We start from the raw sequence: 15709 nt of genomic DNA, 5'->3' as shown, positions 1-15709 counted from the left end.
TTCCTGGTTCCTATTCACCAGGTCAGGCGATGCCAGGTTACTAAGCTAGTGACAAATTTGCCTTTAGCGGTTATGGGTAAGTCATGCGTTTGTCACGGGACACAGCACGGGCGAACACGTCATCTATCCTAGATGTTTCGAATATTCAAGGGTCAGGGACGTACATTATCTTCAACCGAAATTACGGTGAATAAACTTGCATATGTACATGTAAACTAGTGATCTTGAAAAGCAACCCACTTTTTCCAGCTGCCAAAGGATACTGAGACTACATGTCAGAGGTTGAGTTGACCGAGCAGACCCTGGGGACGATATTTTCTAAAATTTAAGGTGGCTCTGAACCCTCTCCATAGAATGTTTTTAAACTTTGCCAAAAATTGCATCTTATCATGCTCATCACAATTCCATAATAAAAAATGGGGGTCACAGAGCTAATTTTTTAGTTATAAGCGCTTAAAGTTGAAATGAAGGGTGTTTTCAGCAGGTCATATTATTGTTATGGTAGTTTATTGTGCCACAAAATTGACAACAACGTGATCACCAATGATTTGGCAGTTTTTTGATCGTGGCATCAACCGATAAAGAGTGCCGGTTATAATGACCCATCAAAATCTACGTCATAGTAAGTGCTATGTAAATATGTAAATAGTTATGTAAAAATATGTAATTTGTTTAGCCACGGAGCACCAAGGAGCTCACAAGAACTCGTTCAGAAATGCCCGTGCATTCCGGGATCGAATTGGAATTTGAAAATATATGTTGGCTAGCTGGAAACTGTTTTGAAACTGTTTTGGAAATGTTGTGCTGGCTGCCTGAAACTGTTTTGAGCCACGCTTGGGTTATCATTTTCAGTGTTGTTCATAGTTCAACACTTTTTCAATGTCCTGCTGATTTATTAGCTTTATTGGTAAGTTTAATTTACTGTTACATGAAAATAGGTTGGTTCCGTCAGCGCCATTTGGGATGAAATGAGAATATGTTTACGCTCAGAAATACATTTTTTTTACGTCCCCCTACCACTTGTCATTCCACTTTATCGTGAATCAAATAGGGCTTGCCACAAGCTTAAGTTGCTCGAGATTTCCCAAAAAGTTGCCCGACGTTTCTCAAAAAGTTCCTCAAAAGTTGCTCCAAACAAAGTCAAAAGTTGCTTTTTGTAACGAAAGTTGCTACAAAAAGCAAAAACTTTTTTTTTGTCTCTCTTTTCTTTTATTTGGTCTGATGCAAAAATATGCAATCTGTACTGAACAAAAGTAAAATTTCTGACCTTTTTTGTGCAATTTTGCGTTGTAACCAGCGTCGCTCAAGAAATTTGTTCACAATGCGTATGAGTAAATAGCGCGGTTTTCATTTGAGTCTCGAAAGTGATTAGACAATTACTTTGGTTTTGGTTTATATTAGTCTAATTGGTAAGTAATTGGTTTGGTTTTGGTTTTACGCCCGGGTTTTACGACACTCAATTGAAAACCGCTCTACTACGCATTAACATCAATATAACAATATTAATCTTGTAAAAATTCTATTATGAGCCAATAAAATTGTCTTTGCTGTTCACGGTCAAGACTTCTAACCATTTTCATTTTCGCTGGAGCACTTAGTCTTGCTCCTGCTTCTGCGGCTACCCTCAAAGGATCTGAATGACCTTCGTAACCTGAAACACTCGAATCAATGGAGCGGGAATCTTCGTCCGCCATTTTGGATTTTCTTTAAAAAACCGCTGACCTAGCAGCCCGGCTGCATACATCTTTCGCCCATGATCTGCCCCAGGGGGGAGGAACTGCTTCTTTTTCACAGGAAATTCACAAATTGTCTACTGAAACATTGTAAAAGATGGAAACATGGCCAATTAAAGCCCTAAAAGCTGCTCCGATATCTAGAAAACTAGAAATTGCTCAGAATGCAAAAAGTTGCTCGAAACAAAAAAAGTTGCTCGAAATACGAAAAGTTGCCAAAAAGTTGCCAAGCAACTTGTGGCAAGCCCTAGAATCAAATCCCTTGAAGTAAAAGAAACTCCGCCCAAGACGTTTCAACGCAGTCAAGGATTTGACAGAAATCAACATCTGGGTGAAAATTTACTGTGTCAGAGCGACTGAAAGCCAAACCGAGCGGCATTTTCAGTTAAACGGCTATTTTCAAAAAGGCAAAACGTTTTATCCCGCGGCGGAATAGGTTTTTTAACCAATTCACGAAGAACCTGCAGCGAGCAGTAAAAAAGACGCTTTGCTGGCTCAAAGAAGTTCTCTCTCTTTTTTTTTTTTTTTTTTTTTTGAAACTGGTACATATCGGACAATTTAAGTGTCAATATCTTAATTAACGATTCTTCAGTGAGGTTTATCAGAGTTAACGTAAACATTAGTCAAGCACTTAAAAAACTATTGCAAATAAAAACCCAACCTTCAGAAGACTATTGAAACAAGTACAGTCGCCTATTTCAATTATATGCGGGAAAGAGGAGCAAGTTGGTTATGGTATAAATTTTTGCTTGTTACACCATATTTAACACGTTTCGTTTAATACGTAAAGTGCCATGCGTCAGCTATAGACTCAAGGTGGTATATTGTTTATCGATATTGACGCTAGCTCTTCCTTTCACTGTTCTGTGTTTGTTTACCAGTGACACTACACTAGATTAAGGTCATTCCTCACATTTGCATTGCGCATCCTTACTGCGCATAATTTATGGCGTCATTAGCGCGCTCGTGCACGCGCATATTGAAAACATGACGGATTTGCCTTGATGTTGAGCTCTGTCAGTTGAAAAATGGCTTTAGCTCACCAACGAGCACGGGCACCCCAATTTTTTTCCAGTCATTGTAATCAACTAATCATAAGATTTGCGTGAGAAAAGACTGATCTAATTTCTATTGCTGAAAATTGAATAAATAAGAAAAATAGCAGATATACTGTGGTCTTCTATTTTGCAGTCGGTAACCACGTCAAGAAATTTGGTTCAAATTTTTAATCAAGGATTTAACTTTCTGCCTGAATCAAACTTAAAATGTTTATTTGTGTCCGACACAATGTATTGACTTTGGTTATTGCGTGTTCTTATGAGTCTGGGTTCACAAAGATTTTACAATTACTGGGAATGCGTTCTTATAAAAAGCATTAAATAATGCCAAAATGGGGTATTTTCAATGCCTCACTGCCCCTTAATGAGCATGGGCACCCCTCTTTTTTATTTCAAAATTGAAGTTATCATATAACAAATATTCAGTGGACAAAGTTTGAACAAAAATCTATTGTCACTTTTATTTCAGAGGAATTACCTTGATACGTACGCGACAAGTGCCATGCGTCAGCTATTGGCTCAAGGTAGTATATTGTTTATAGATCTCGACGTTGGCCCCTCCTTTCACCGTTCTGTGTTTATTTACCAGTGACACTTCACTAGATTAAAGTAATTATTTGTCGTTTTCATGCTTGCGTTCCACGCTATAAAACATATGTTACGAAATTTGAGAAGCCGACCTTACATCTCTTAACCGTTGGCGGAGGAAAAAATTTTACTACTCGTTACAGTATCACCCATTACCACTAACATTATCAGAATGCGAGGACGATGAACGAGTAGGGACTATTATAGGGGATGGCACATCTAATAAAAACCGAAACCGCCCTACTAGTAGAACGATTATCAACGTAACGGATCTTTTCACAGTTCGTAACAAATTCTTTACGATATTTTAGCTTAGTAATCATATTTTTTCACAAAGGCTACAAGATCTTAGACAGAACACTGAAATTGCTTCTAACTCCATTCAGGTACCAGCCAACAGATTTTTTGACGTCTTATGGGCTGTTCACAAACACAAAGATTGCTCGAGATGTTTATAACAAGGCGTTAAAGTACAAGTTTTGAGGGTTTTCTTTTGAGCTAAATTGATGATTTCCCGCATCTGCGCAATAATTTCTTAACCGTAAACCGCCAGATAAATTCGAATGTACCCGTAAACCGGCACTGAAAATTGGCGTAAAACCGCCAAACCGCCGGAGAAAAATAGCCTTTAGGAGAGGGACTCTGGAGAAAAATATTCCAACTTTCTTGGTGCCTCCCCTAGAAGCTCCTAGAGCTTCTTGCTGACGACATTTTTAAAAACGAGCAGCACTGAAGAAAAGACATGCAGCAGGCTTAAACGAGTCCAACGCGCAAGCGCATATCCCACGCGCAGCAGGTGATGTGGTTTAATTATAGCGAAAAGACCACACCAACGTTCATGATATCTCTTTTCAGTTTTCTCATGCCATGTCATAAACAAACAAAAACTAGAGGTGTCAGAAGACACTCCCATCGATTACTTGATGATTTGTCAATTTCTTCACCAGCAGATTCTCACCAGATTCTCGCTACTATCAAACTAGAACTTCATGTTACGCGCGCGGCGCACGGGGAAAACTCCAGCCGGGACTGGCGCATTTGAACTTGAACTATAAAGTGCTTTTTTTCTTCGCAGAATCTTCCTCTAATCAGTGATGAAGTTATACATCGTGTACTCCTTTCTCGTTGTCGTCTCTGCTACTCGGCGTTCGAAGTATCGAACAGGACTTGTCACTGCGGGCGATGTTGTCATTGGTGGACTAATTCCTGTTCATTTTTCGCCAAATTTTGCGCCCCATCCTGGGAATTCTTCCTGTCGCGGCGACTTCCATTTGCGGGGATTCAAAGGGGTAGAGGCCATGTTGTATGCGGTGGAACTTATAAACAACGACACCGCATTGCTTCCCAACGTGACCCTCGGCGTTGATATAAAAGATACATGTGGCAGTGTCGACTATGCTATCATGGAGACTTTAAACTTTGACTTTATTAGGAGCGCATACGTCGCCTCCGAATCAGTAGACTGCATGGAAACATCCGCCGGGGACAAGAAAATATTACATCAAAGTCAAATCAAGAACGGACCAGACTTGCACTCACAATCTTCAACACCGAGAGGAGATAGCAATGTGTTAGGTATGTTTAATGAATGTAGCTTAAAATCTCTTGAACAAAGAATATTTCGGTCCTCCAGGTCGCATTGATTGGGATTCTGTTATTCTGAGCGAGACATTCAGTATCATATTGTTGCAAGCATTTTAATCCTATGTCAATTCATTTGTTGCTCTCGGTTTGGCTATTTTCTCCACAGCTCAAGTTCAATTCACTGTTTTTTTAGTTAAGCGTCGCAAACGGCAGTACTTATGTCAACCATTCGGACTATTTGCTTTATATTCACGTTAAATAGCAGGTTTTGTCGAGTTCAGTAGTTTCAGCACTATTAAAGGCCGCCTAAATGTTCTTTGCTTTAACTGCAACACAGCTAAAGCATAATGCTTTTAGGAAATATCCAACGAGACGTTTCCGGTAGCCATTTATGCTATTTCACGTTTTCCGTGCGAAAAAAACCAAAAACAATATTTCCAAAGTTGTGTACACAAACACGGTTTCTAGTTCCACTCGGCTTAATTCAGGAGCTATATGTCTTTCGTAGCAAGGATCATATTTGCCAAATTCTAGATAACGCTAAATTCTGTCGCTTGAAATCAGATTGGCAATCAGCGAAACAAAAATGGTCGACGGAGAGCACCCTTTTCTTCGTCGGCGTGCGGAGCGAGCCGTCAGCTTTGACATAAAAAAGCTGACTTTATCTACTTTACTTATTTCTTCATATCATTGCAGTTTTATCCGAAGAATACAGACCAATACAGCCTAGTATCGAGCCTTTAATTTTGTAATAAAGGAAAGCTTTTCAGTTTTCATTCACCACGAACCTCTTTAAGACGGAAAAGTTTTTTTACCGCAACTCGATACTCACCGCAAAGACACACTACATAAATTACGTCAAATTTTAGTTTTTAAGCGTGGTCCAATATTAACGTGGATTTCCCGGCCAAGCTTACAGCTTCCTTAATTATATTATCTTCGCCAACTCCACCTACGGTTGGAAAAATTTATTATGGCAGAATGACAACGCTTTTAAACTGTCCAGGTTTCAATGTCATTTCGTGGGATGGTTTGTTATTCAAAACAGATTTAATTTAAACTTTTTTGCCGCAGTGAAAATGTTACTTCCGTCGCCGATTTAATATTGATATCATAGTTAGGGGGTGAACACTGTGCCTTCAAACGGTTTCTTCGCGTAAATCTTCGCAGTAGATACGAGAAAAGTCTGCCCAGCTTTTAAAGGCGTCGTATAAAATGAAACTTCTTCTGCTCCAGAAATAAATATCTATTTAAGTCTCTTGTTGATATTTTTAGAACCAATAAAATAATTTTTCCGTAGAAGAAAGTAAAAGTTTTGTTTATAAATTAATTTAAATCTCTTGAATTTTACAGCTTAACATTTTTAAAGTGATCTTAAAAATTTCGTTGTTTTCACGCGTATGTTTTCAGTCGTACTTCTCGCTAACAACAACCTGTGTAAACACAGAGAATTTAACATGTCTTCACGACACTTTAGCAATCATGCATGCAATACAAAAAGATCCTCTACCTTCTCATCATAGCTATGAAGGCAAAGAAATCGAAGTACCCAGGAAAACTTTTCGTTTTTTGGGCTGAATCGTGAGCTCGAATGAAAGTTCTCGAAATTTATTTCAAGATTCACGCGCGCCGTATTTCAAACCAACCGAAACAGGCTTCAATTGTGGCCTTCAAATACTCTGTATGCCTTTGTTTAAACACCACCAGCGCGCTTAAAAAATTCAGACCAGTGGTAAATGCCTGTTTTTGCTTTGAACTGAATCAATTTTTTTTTCTGTCTATGGAAAGACATTTAAAACTTAGTTAAAATACAAGCAATTAAGCGATTGACAGACATGCGGTCGCCTTAATTTTCTTTTAAAAAGAAATGCTCCATAAGCAGCTGTGGCTGTTAAAGACTTAATTTCCTTCAGCTTTTAAATGAAAAAATGAAAACTCGTGTCCTATGTTGAACTGATCCGTGAAAATAAAATGCGAGAAATCGTTTTTTAAAAGGATAAATTCATCGAAGGAAAATATTTAACAACCTTATCGCGCGAAAAACATAATATTTCAGTCATTAGATAGATCGATTTTTTAGAGCTGCAAAGCAAATAGTTTAAAGCAAAGCATCATTTTAACTAGGCTAGCTATAGTTCTCGCGTATGGAGTGCATGAGGACATCTGAAAGGAAAAGAATTGGAGGAACATTGACCCGTAGATATGAAAATAACCAGGAAGTAATAACTGCTATATCGACTGCCTCACGGGTCACAGTCGAAGTAAGAGGAATTATTCCAAATTCAAACTTCCACAGACGCCTGATCTTTACAGCTCATTAAAGAGCAATCATTCATGTTCCGGCTGCTTTAGGCGTCGAAGGAACTAAACAAAGAATACGATTGTAATGTCGACTGAAGTCTGTGTCAGTTCCTCTTAAATTAAAGGCCACATTGTCAGAAAAACAATCAATATTATTGCATTGTTATGTAGATATTTGCAGCCTTGAAGTTGTATTCCAGAATATCAGCTCTGCGTAGTATATATCAATACTAAAGGACCCTGAAGTTCTTAGTAACAAACTGAGAGATTTTAATCGAAGACAATCGATGTAAAACGCTATACGGAATACTCAAGGCAGTGGTATAATCTCTTGGACAAGTCAATTTAATAGAGCGCTCTTTTGCTGAGCTCTAGTGTATCAAACTCTTTTTCCATCAACAAAAATCCTGTTTTATTAACGACCACTCCGCGACTGAGTCATGCAGTTGAATTGACGGATATATAAGAAATGAAATGATTGAGAGGGTTTTTACAGCGAGTTAATTCGCATCATCTGCCTGTCAAGTGAGCGAGACCTTCCCTTGACCTTAAGGTGGTTCAAAACAGTTTCCAACCCTTTCCAAGACTTAGATTTTGATGGATCATCGTAATCGTCACTCTTTATCAATGAATTGATGCTGCAACGATAAAAAAAAAATTGTCCAATCATTGGTGAACACGTTATTATCATTTTCGTGACACAATAGGTTACCATAGCAACATTCTGAACTGCTAAAAACACCCTTATTTATAGCTTTAGGGACTTATAATTCAAAAACGACAGGGTGAAATTTTTTTATATTATCAAATTTTGATAAGCAAGATAAGAGGCAACGTTTGGCAAAGTTTTAAAAAGATCTCTACGTGGGGTTCCTAACATTTTAAACATTAGGCGACGTAAAGGAAGCGTACCCTACGTAACAGAGATTCCCTTGCTTTTCAGAAAAAAAAAGCAGAAAAAAAAAGTGAATCTCTGTCTCACAGGGTAACGAAACCCTGACCAGGTTAAATTGATAAGACCGCGCAAGAGTCCTGAAAACACTCACCAAAAACTAGTCTCGTTGTCTTTCGCTCTTGTTTTCCAGCGTTTGGCTCCAGTTCGGGCTTGCATATTTTTGCTTTAAACTCTATTGGCAAAATATAATAACTTGGAATTCTCGCCGAGAAATTCAATACAAGAAAATTGTTTAAAAGCACGAAATGAAATAATCTTTCTTCTTTTTGCAGTTGGTGTATCTTACAGTTCTTTATCAAAGACAAATCTTTTTCTCCATTTTAGATTGTTGTTCAAGTAAATCTCGTACAGCAGCCATCGTTGGAGCAGCCTTCAGTGGCGTTTCCATGGCAACAGCAAGTCTTACAGGCCTTTTCCACGTGCCGGTGATTAGTTATGCTTCGACGAGTCGTCTCCTTAGCGACAGGTCTCGGTTCCTTTACTTCTACCGCACAGTTCCTTCGGACAACCTCCAGGCGCAGGCAGTGACAGATCTGCTTGTGGCATTAAAGTGGCACTTGGTCGTTGTACTGGCCTCTGATAACGAATACGGTAGATCGGGAATAACCGCCTTGAAACAAATAATTCAGAATCACTCAACGCGACAGATATGTGTCGTGGTCGACGAGCTATTCTCACGAAAAGGAGGTAGGGAGGAAATGGACACTATCCTCCAGAAAATCAAACAGTTTTCCCAAGCGAGGGTGATAATCTTGTACGCCGAATTTCCGGACGCGGTGTACTTTTTCAACGAAGCAAAAAAGGAGTCTTTGACGAATTACATGTTTATTGCGTCAGACAGCTGGGTTGGGTCTACAGAGGTCGTCCAAGGTGCCGGTGACGTTTTTCACTCAATTATTGGATTAAGACCCCCAATTATCTCCATGCCAACGTTTGATTCCTATTCCATGGAGAGCCTCCTCAAAAACAACAGCGTCAATCCATGGGCACATGAGTGCAAAAAGACCTTAAATTGCGACGAAGGGAATGTTTCGCAGTGTTACTCAGGGGTACACCACGATGGTTATGTCCCGTATGTCATAGATGCGGTATTTTCAGTAGCGCATGCGCTTCATGCAATGCTGAACTGCAGCGCAAGCGCCTGCGCAAAGAAATGGAGCGACGTTGACATCAGGGATCTTTCGAAGTTTATTAAAAATGTGTCTTTTCCCGGGTATTCGCGACAGGACTTTTTCTTCAACGAAGAGGGCAGCACAAGAGGACAATATGATATTTATTACCTGCGCAAAGGAAACTTGAGATATACCAAAGTGGGTTCGTGGAATGAATCTTCGCTCAACTTGTCAGGGATTTCAGAGCACGGAACCAGTTTTGAAATTCCAGGCTCGATTTGCAGTAATGATTGCAAGAAAGGTATGGTTTTAACTTCATTTCTGCAGAATAATCTAGAAGCCATAGTCACTTTAACCATTAACTGGTTAATGGTTGGTAATTGCTTGGTTAGACCACGTGGCAACAGACTAATCCCCACTTTGTTTTTCGTTAGGTCAATGAAGGCTATCAAGCCGGACTATGATAGATCATAGTCCCTTGATGTTTAACATGGCCTAAAATCAAAATAATATTTTATTGCTTTTTTGGCTTGATGTCAATAATTTCCGAAAACTAAATTTGACTGTTGGCTAGCCGATTTCTCAAATGATCATGAAATTCTATTTGTGCTTGCACAAGTCTTACTGAATTTTCTGGTGGAAAACGAAAAGTGAGAGCGCCCGCACGCTTTCTGTACGTTTATATTCAACTTCAGCTCTTCGGGTATAGCTAGACCAATTGATGATGTTTATATTTTTGCTAGCTACATCCATTTTCCTAAAGCTTGGCAATTAAAATAGCGCTCATTTAAAAAAAAATTACAATACAAAACAATTTTACCTGTGTTTTTAATTTCTAGGCGAGTATAAGATTCCAAAATCACAGTTCCCAGAATGCTGCTGGGACTGCACAAAGTGTGGCGGGAAATCCTTCGCCAACACGTCACACGTGACCCAGTGCACTGACTGCCCAACAGGAACATGGCCCACCGCTGACCACTCAGGATGCAGTCCCATCGAAGCGAGTTACCTCCATTGGAGCGAGAGCTGGGCTGTTGTGATTGTCTTTCTATCATCATTTGGTTTTGCTATGGTTGTCTGTACCGGCGTCATCTTTATTAAATTTCGAGGAACAGCGATTGTCCGGGCTGCTAGCAGACAACTATGTTACTTTCTTCTTCTGGGAATTGCCATGTTTTATGTTACACCCCTTCCGTATATTGCCAAGCCTTCTGCAGCCTCTTGTAAACTTCTTCCCTTCATGTTTGGACTCTGCTTTGTGTTGGTGGTTGGTAAGTACATCAACGTCTTAATTTTAGCTTTCGTCTCCGGCGGACAAAAATAAACATCATTGACGCTAATTGTACCTTTAATGCTCGTGAAAAAATTTTAAAATCCTAAAACTCTAGTGCAGGAGATAGAGATTATAAATAGACTTTTGTTTGACGGTTAACCTGTTTTTGTACGCTTTCACGTCGGCCATTGTTTTTTCATTATGTAGTATTGATAGGTTTTCTATCAAGCCAGCCAAATACAATACAGAGGTATTTAAATTGCTGAATCAGCTCCTTAATAAGGACAGATCAAAAGCATTTTTATTGTAAAATATCGTCAACATCATCTTTGGGAAGAGCTTAAAACGTGGTAAGTAGCACTGAATCCGCATCTAAAAATACAATGCTCCACTAGGAATGTGTCAAGAAGGCCCGGACTCTGATACAGTGAAGGGCGGTTTTCTTGTGTAATGCATAACCAACAAAAATGGTATCATCTTGTAGAGCAATCCTAGGGCCATCTAATCAATGTAAATTTAATTCGCTGTTCCCTAACAAAAACCCAGGGGAGAGGTTCCATCCGTCTGTTGCCCCCCCCCCCCCCTCCCCCCCTCTTGCACCACGATGGGAGTATGAGTTAGCTTGTGCGTTTGAGGGTTAATAAAACTTATTTTAAAACTTTTTCAGGCAGTATCCTCATCAGAACAAATCGAGTATCCAGGATTTTCAACGAAAAGCTTCTCCGAACAGGGACCATCAATTGCCTTGACAACCACTGGCAGCTGTTAATACTAGCAAGTCTGCTGACCACCGAGCTCGCGCTTTCGGTTGTATGGGTGTTTGGTTCTTCGACTCCAGTCTTCCCGGAAGTCATTTATTCTCAAACTGCCAAGGAAGCCTCGCTTGTGTGCAATCTTGGTGGAAGTCAAATCGGATTTTCTTTGTGGCTCATTTACAACGCAGGTCTAGTCGTTGTGTGTACGTATCAAGCTTTCCTCGTGCGTAAGGTTCCACAGAATTATAACGAGTCAAGACTAATCGCATTTAACATGACCACCATATGTATCACCGTTCTTGTCTATATACCATCTTACATGGGTACGTCCGCTTGGTATCGGACAGTCATCTCAAGTTTTATGTTCATTTTTCTTGGCACGCTAACCTGGGCTAGCATCTTCGCACCAAAAATTTATATCATTCTATTTCGACCACACAAAAACATTCCAATGCGGCCATCAGTCAGCTCAATGACACTTGGAGTCATCACGCCCTCGCCCACTGCCACACAGTCCAGCAACCTTAGCGAGCAGAGCATGCGTAATCGACAGAACTCAATAACTCCAAACGAAGACGAATCGTGGGAAGGTCTGTGGGCAAATTGCGACTCGTCACGTGATGTGAATGGAAGCGAGGCAACCAATGAGGAAGAGGAATCACAGATGTCAGAGGCTCGATTTGCCGACGCACTCGACGGCTATCCCGAGCTCGAACATAAAGAAAACACAGGAATGGAAACAAAAACTGATACTGCACCAGAACTAGAGGAAAACTGTGTTAAGATACCAAAAAAGAAAACTTCTGTAGTATACTTCGAAGACGAGGTGACTACAGAAAACGCTGAAGCTAAAGAAAAACAAGTTATCCTCAGGAAAACGTCTAGTACAAACCCGGGTGGGATATTAAGAAGGACTTGTACAGACAATTCTGAAAACCTTAGTAACGGTTTCTGCCCAAAGAAGAAAAAGACTTCACTCGTTCGCTTTCAGGACGAAGTGAATTACTCTGAAAAGGTCTCACTGCCCGCCAGCAGAGAAGAACCCCATCAAGTATCCGGCTTTGATGAACGAAAATTAAATGAAGAAACTGATAGCGTATTTGAGGGAGAAGTACAGTGTACATGTGTTAAGAGTCCTCCCGTTAAATTTCAATCAAACGGTATTACGGAGCAAGGAAGGAAAAGAAAAATTTCTGTTTTTTCATTTTAATAACAGCGTAATGAAGTTGAAATTGCTAGATCTAACTTACCTGAGTCTATATTAAAAGCCTTTATTATACAAAGAACAAATGCTCCTTTACGACTGGATAAATCGTCTTTTCCGGTCCAGTTTAGATAGAACGTGAAGAGTTGTCTTCGTTTTAATAAACTGTAATAACAACTGTCACGAAGTTTGTTTTGGCTTTTCCTCCTATCTCAACACGTCATTGTCAAACTCGCAGCAGGTGAAATAAGCTTTGCTTCATCCACTTCCTCAATTTACATTGGGAGTTAATTTCCGCTGAAAGCTAAAACAAAAGTCGTTTAATTGAAAATTTTGATTTAAGTTTAGTCATCATATGCTAGCTGTTTAATACTTGAGCAGTTTCGTGAATCAAATCCAGCAAACGTACCGCCTTACCAACCAGAAGCGCGTTTCTCGATAGCCCCGGAAACTTTTCGGGCCCGCAAAGCCATTTTTCGTTAATCTGTATCAAAAAACAGAGAAGTGTATACGCCTGAAACTTCTTGTATGTAGGGAGCCTCTGTTCGTAAACATGTGAATAAAACAGCTCTGTAATCATACAGCTTTCCGGGTGCCAAAACTCTTCAGGACCTTCGAGCAACGGGCCCTTGGTCACACATGCAGAATTAGGGAACATCCAAGTATTATTAATGCAACTTCCATCGATAAGGACACTGGTTGTTAGGAAAATGGCTCGAAGTCATGATGTCAGGTCCGTCAACCTCATTCCCAGTTCTCATGTGCTTGTTCCCTCAGTCTGACTTTAGAGGAAGAGGCCTGCAACAGATGCGGTCATGTCACCTAATTATATTAGCGCAAACACGAAAAACAGTTTGGGAGAATTGGAAAGTTCATCAGTGAACTTCACTGAAGGCTCAGGGGAGGGTTTTGAATAAGTAAAGCTAATAAAATACGATATGTCCATTTATACCACGCCATAGAAAATACAGCTAATCAGAATACAGGAAAGCCGTTGTATATTCGACGGTATCACACCTAACCTTCCCATCGTGCGACGCGCGTATGTCGCATTGATTGTGTCGCATTGATTGTCGCTCTGTCGTGCAATACCATGGATTATCCCACTTGTCACTTGTATTTTCTGTTTACAGCGCACGCATAAAATAAAAAAATCTCTGTATACTACAGATTGATTACTTTACTTATTAAAAATACATTTGCGTTATTATAACCTGCTGTGTGGGGCGTTTCATGATATTAATTTGTTTTATTTTTTCGAATACTTGATAACGTCTTGATACTTGGTATTTGAAATACCAACAACCGTACCAAATGACACTTGCTGCCTATTCGGGAATGGGGATAGAATGTATTCCTGCTAGAAAGTCGAGCTTTCTTTCATTAATAAAGTTTAAAAGTCAAATTGCCTTCTATTTCAGCTGAACAAACACAAGAACGACAGAAAATGGAATAATAAAAAATGAACTTCAATTCAGCCGTCACCCAAGACAACTGGAATTTTATTGAGATTGATTTTTAGGCTTTCTTTGCCCGTCATTGGAATCAGATCGTCGGCGGTATCTAACGATACAGAAAACTGCTGAAGAAAGCTAGGGATAAAACATTTAATTTCCAAGCACACGTTATAATGAAGAAAAATTGCTAGTTATTGTTCTGTATTTATTAATTCTAGTTATTGTAAATGGGTTTCTTTGGTTTATATATCTTTGTATATCACTTCATTGCAAACAGACAAATTCATTGTGCATATTTTCTGGAATGGTTTAGAGAATAGATGATGATATTAAAATCGAGGCAGTAAATAGAAGCTACATATCCTGCAATCCCAGCTATTATACCTTAGTATAATCACTGTAAGGCAATTATATGCGGTTTCTATTCACCGGGTATCATGGCGTGAAGAATTGAAAGCAATCTGCTGTATCCTAGTGTAAATTCATTCACAAGTAATCTTAAAACCTGCCGACGCTGTAATTTTTTTGTGGCAACTGACTGATCATTGTGAATTGCAATCAGGAAAGGTTGCCACGTTTATGTTGATGATTACAGCACTCAGGCGCTCAGCAAATCGCCGATAAAGCGCCTCATGCAAGTGAAGTTATTAACCAACGATATCAAACGCATAACTTCAACTGTATTGTTACGGTTTTCTCCTGATTTGAGGGTTTTCTGTAGGGCCACAAGCGCGAACGCAGGTCAGCCCGACTAACAAAAATTGAACACCGCGCCACCCACTCGCGTGGGAAACACGCGAAGCTCAGCCTGTTTGTGCGTGGTGAGTTGGCCTCGCTCCGGGAGCACTGCCTTCTTGATCACAGTTGCTCCTGTGCATTGTAAGTATGGCACAACTCCTCAAATGTCCTACTTTTATAGCCGTGTTCAAAGCACTCTATTGTGGGATGTTCACTTGCTGTCATTAAGACCTCCCTGTTGTCCAATGGGAGGGCATTTGTAGAGCATGTCCCATTTTACGCAGGCTCAATGAGTTCGGAGGATTCGCTCACGGTGTCGAAAAGACACTCCGTTGAATATCTTTTCTTTCTTCGCTCTATCCAAAATGTCTGGTCTTTGGAGAAAATGGTGAAGTTCCCTTGAAAAAGTGCCAAGAGTACTCTTTTCTGCATCGCAAGAACCAAGAAGCCTTAATTTTCCATTTGCTCTTCCCTTTGTGGTCATGTTCAAACCAAAAAGACTAAACTAACACCTCGTATAAGTTACGCAACGTCCACTTTCGCAGCAATGTTAACATAAAACGTACTCCTGTAATAGAAATCACGATACTTCGAATTCAACTGAGAAGGTTTCTTTCGGGTTAGCAATGTCGCAGTACCTCATAATGTTTCACACATTAAAAGTTTTGCATTGTTAAGATCGTCCTAGCTAGATACAACGTCTCCAGTTATTAAAGGTACAGACCAAAGTAATACATACGTTAGAAGTTCAAATATTATGGTGCTGCACTATTTGTTTTTCGTGCCACGAGAAAGCGACGCGATGGGACCTTTCAGGCAATACTAAGATAACATATCTCCAAAATTATCTCTTGCTAAAAAGACGATCATGCATGGCACTTAATTCAAGGGACCAATGAAAATCAAGGTTTATAAGAGGTAGTGGTGGGTTTACCGTTTCTATTTGAACAA

The 15709-nt window shown here is 39.8% G+C and overlaps 1 protein-coding gene and 1 non-coding gene across 2 annotated transcripts; one reads left to right on the top strand and one right to left on the bottom strand.

Moving 5' to 3' along the window:
- The first annotated feature begins 3458 nt into the window (after positions 1–3458).
- LOC145482046 (metabotropic glutamate receptor 3-like) lies at positions 3459–13711 on the top strand. The gene is made up of 4 exons (XM_081460624.1): positions 3459–4954; positions 8544–9632; positions 10171–10602; positions 11272–13711. Exons 1-4 carry the CDS (start codon positions 4474–4476, stop codon positions 12567–12569), a joined length of 3300 nt encoding a protein of 1099 aa, XP_081316750.1. The 5' UTR covers positions 3459–4473; the 3' UTR covers positions 12570–13711.
- A 1027-nt stretch (positions 13712–14738) lies between these two features.
- Positions 14739–14907, bottom strand: LOC145483186 (U1 spliceosomal RNA). Its single transcript, XR_014048886.1, has one exon. It is a non-coding gene; the product is annotated as a U1 spliceosomal RNA (small nuclear RNA).
- Between the last annotated feature and the right edge of the window lie 802 nt (positions 14908–15709).

This window comes from Orbicella franksi, chromosome 3 (assembly GCF_964199315.1).
Source record: "Orbicella franksi chromosome 3, jaOrbFran1.1, whole genome shotgun sequence".
In the NCBI taxonomy this organism is placed as follows: domain Eukaryota; kingdom Metazoa; phylum Cnidaria; class Anthozoa; order Scleractinia; family Merulinidae; genus Orbicella; species Orbicella franksi.
The sequence above is the reverse complement of the archived record's forward strand: the minus strand, read 5'-3'. Positions and strand labels throughout refer to the sequence as shown.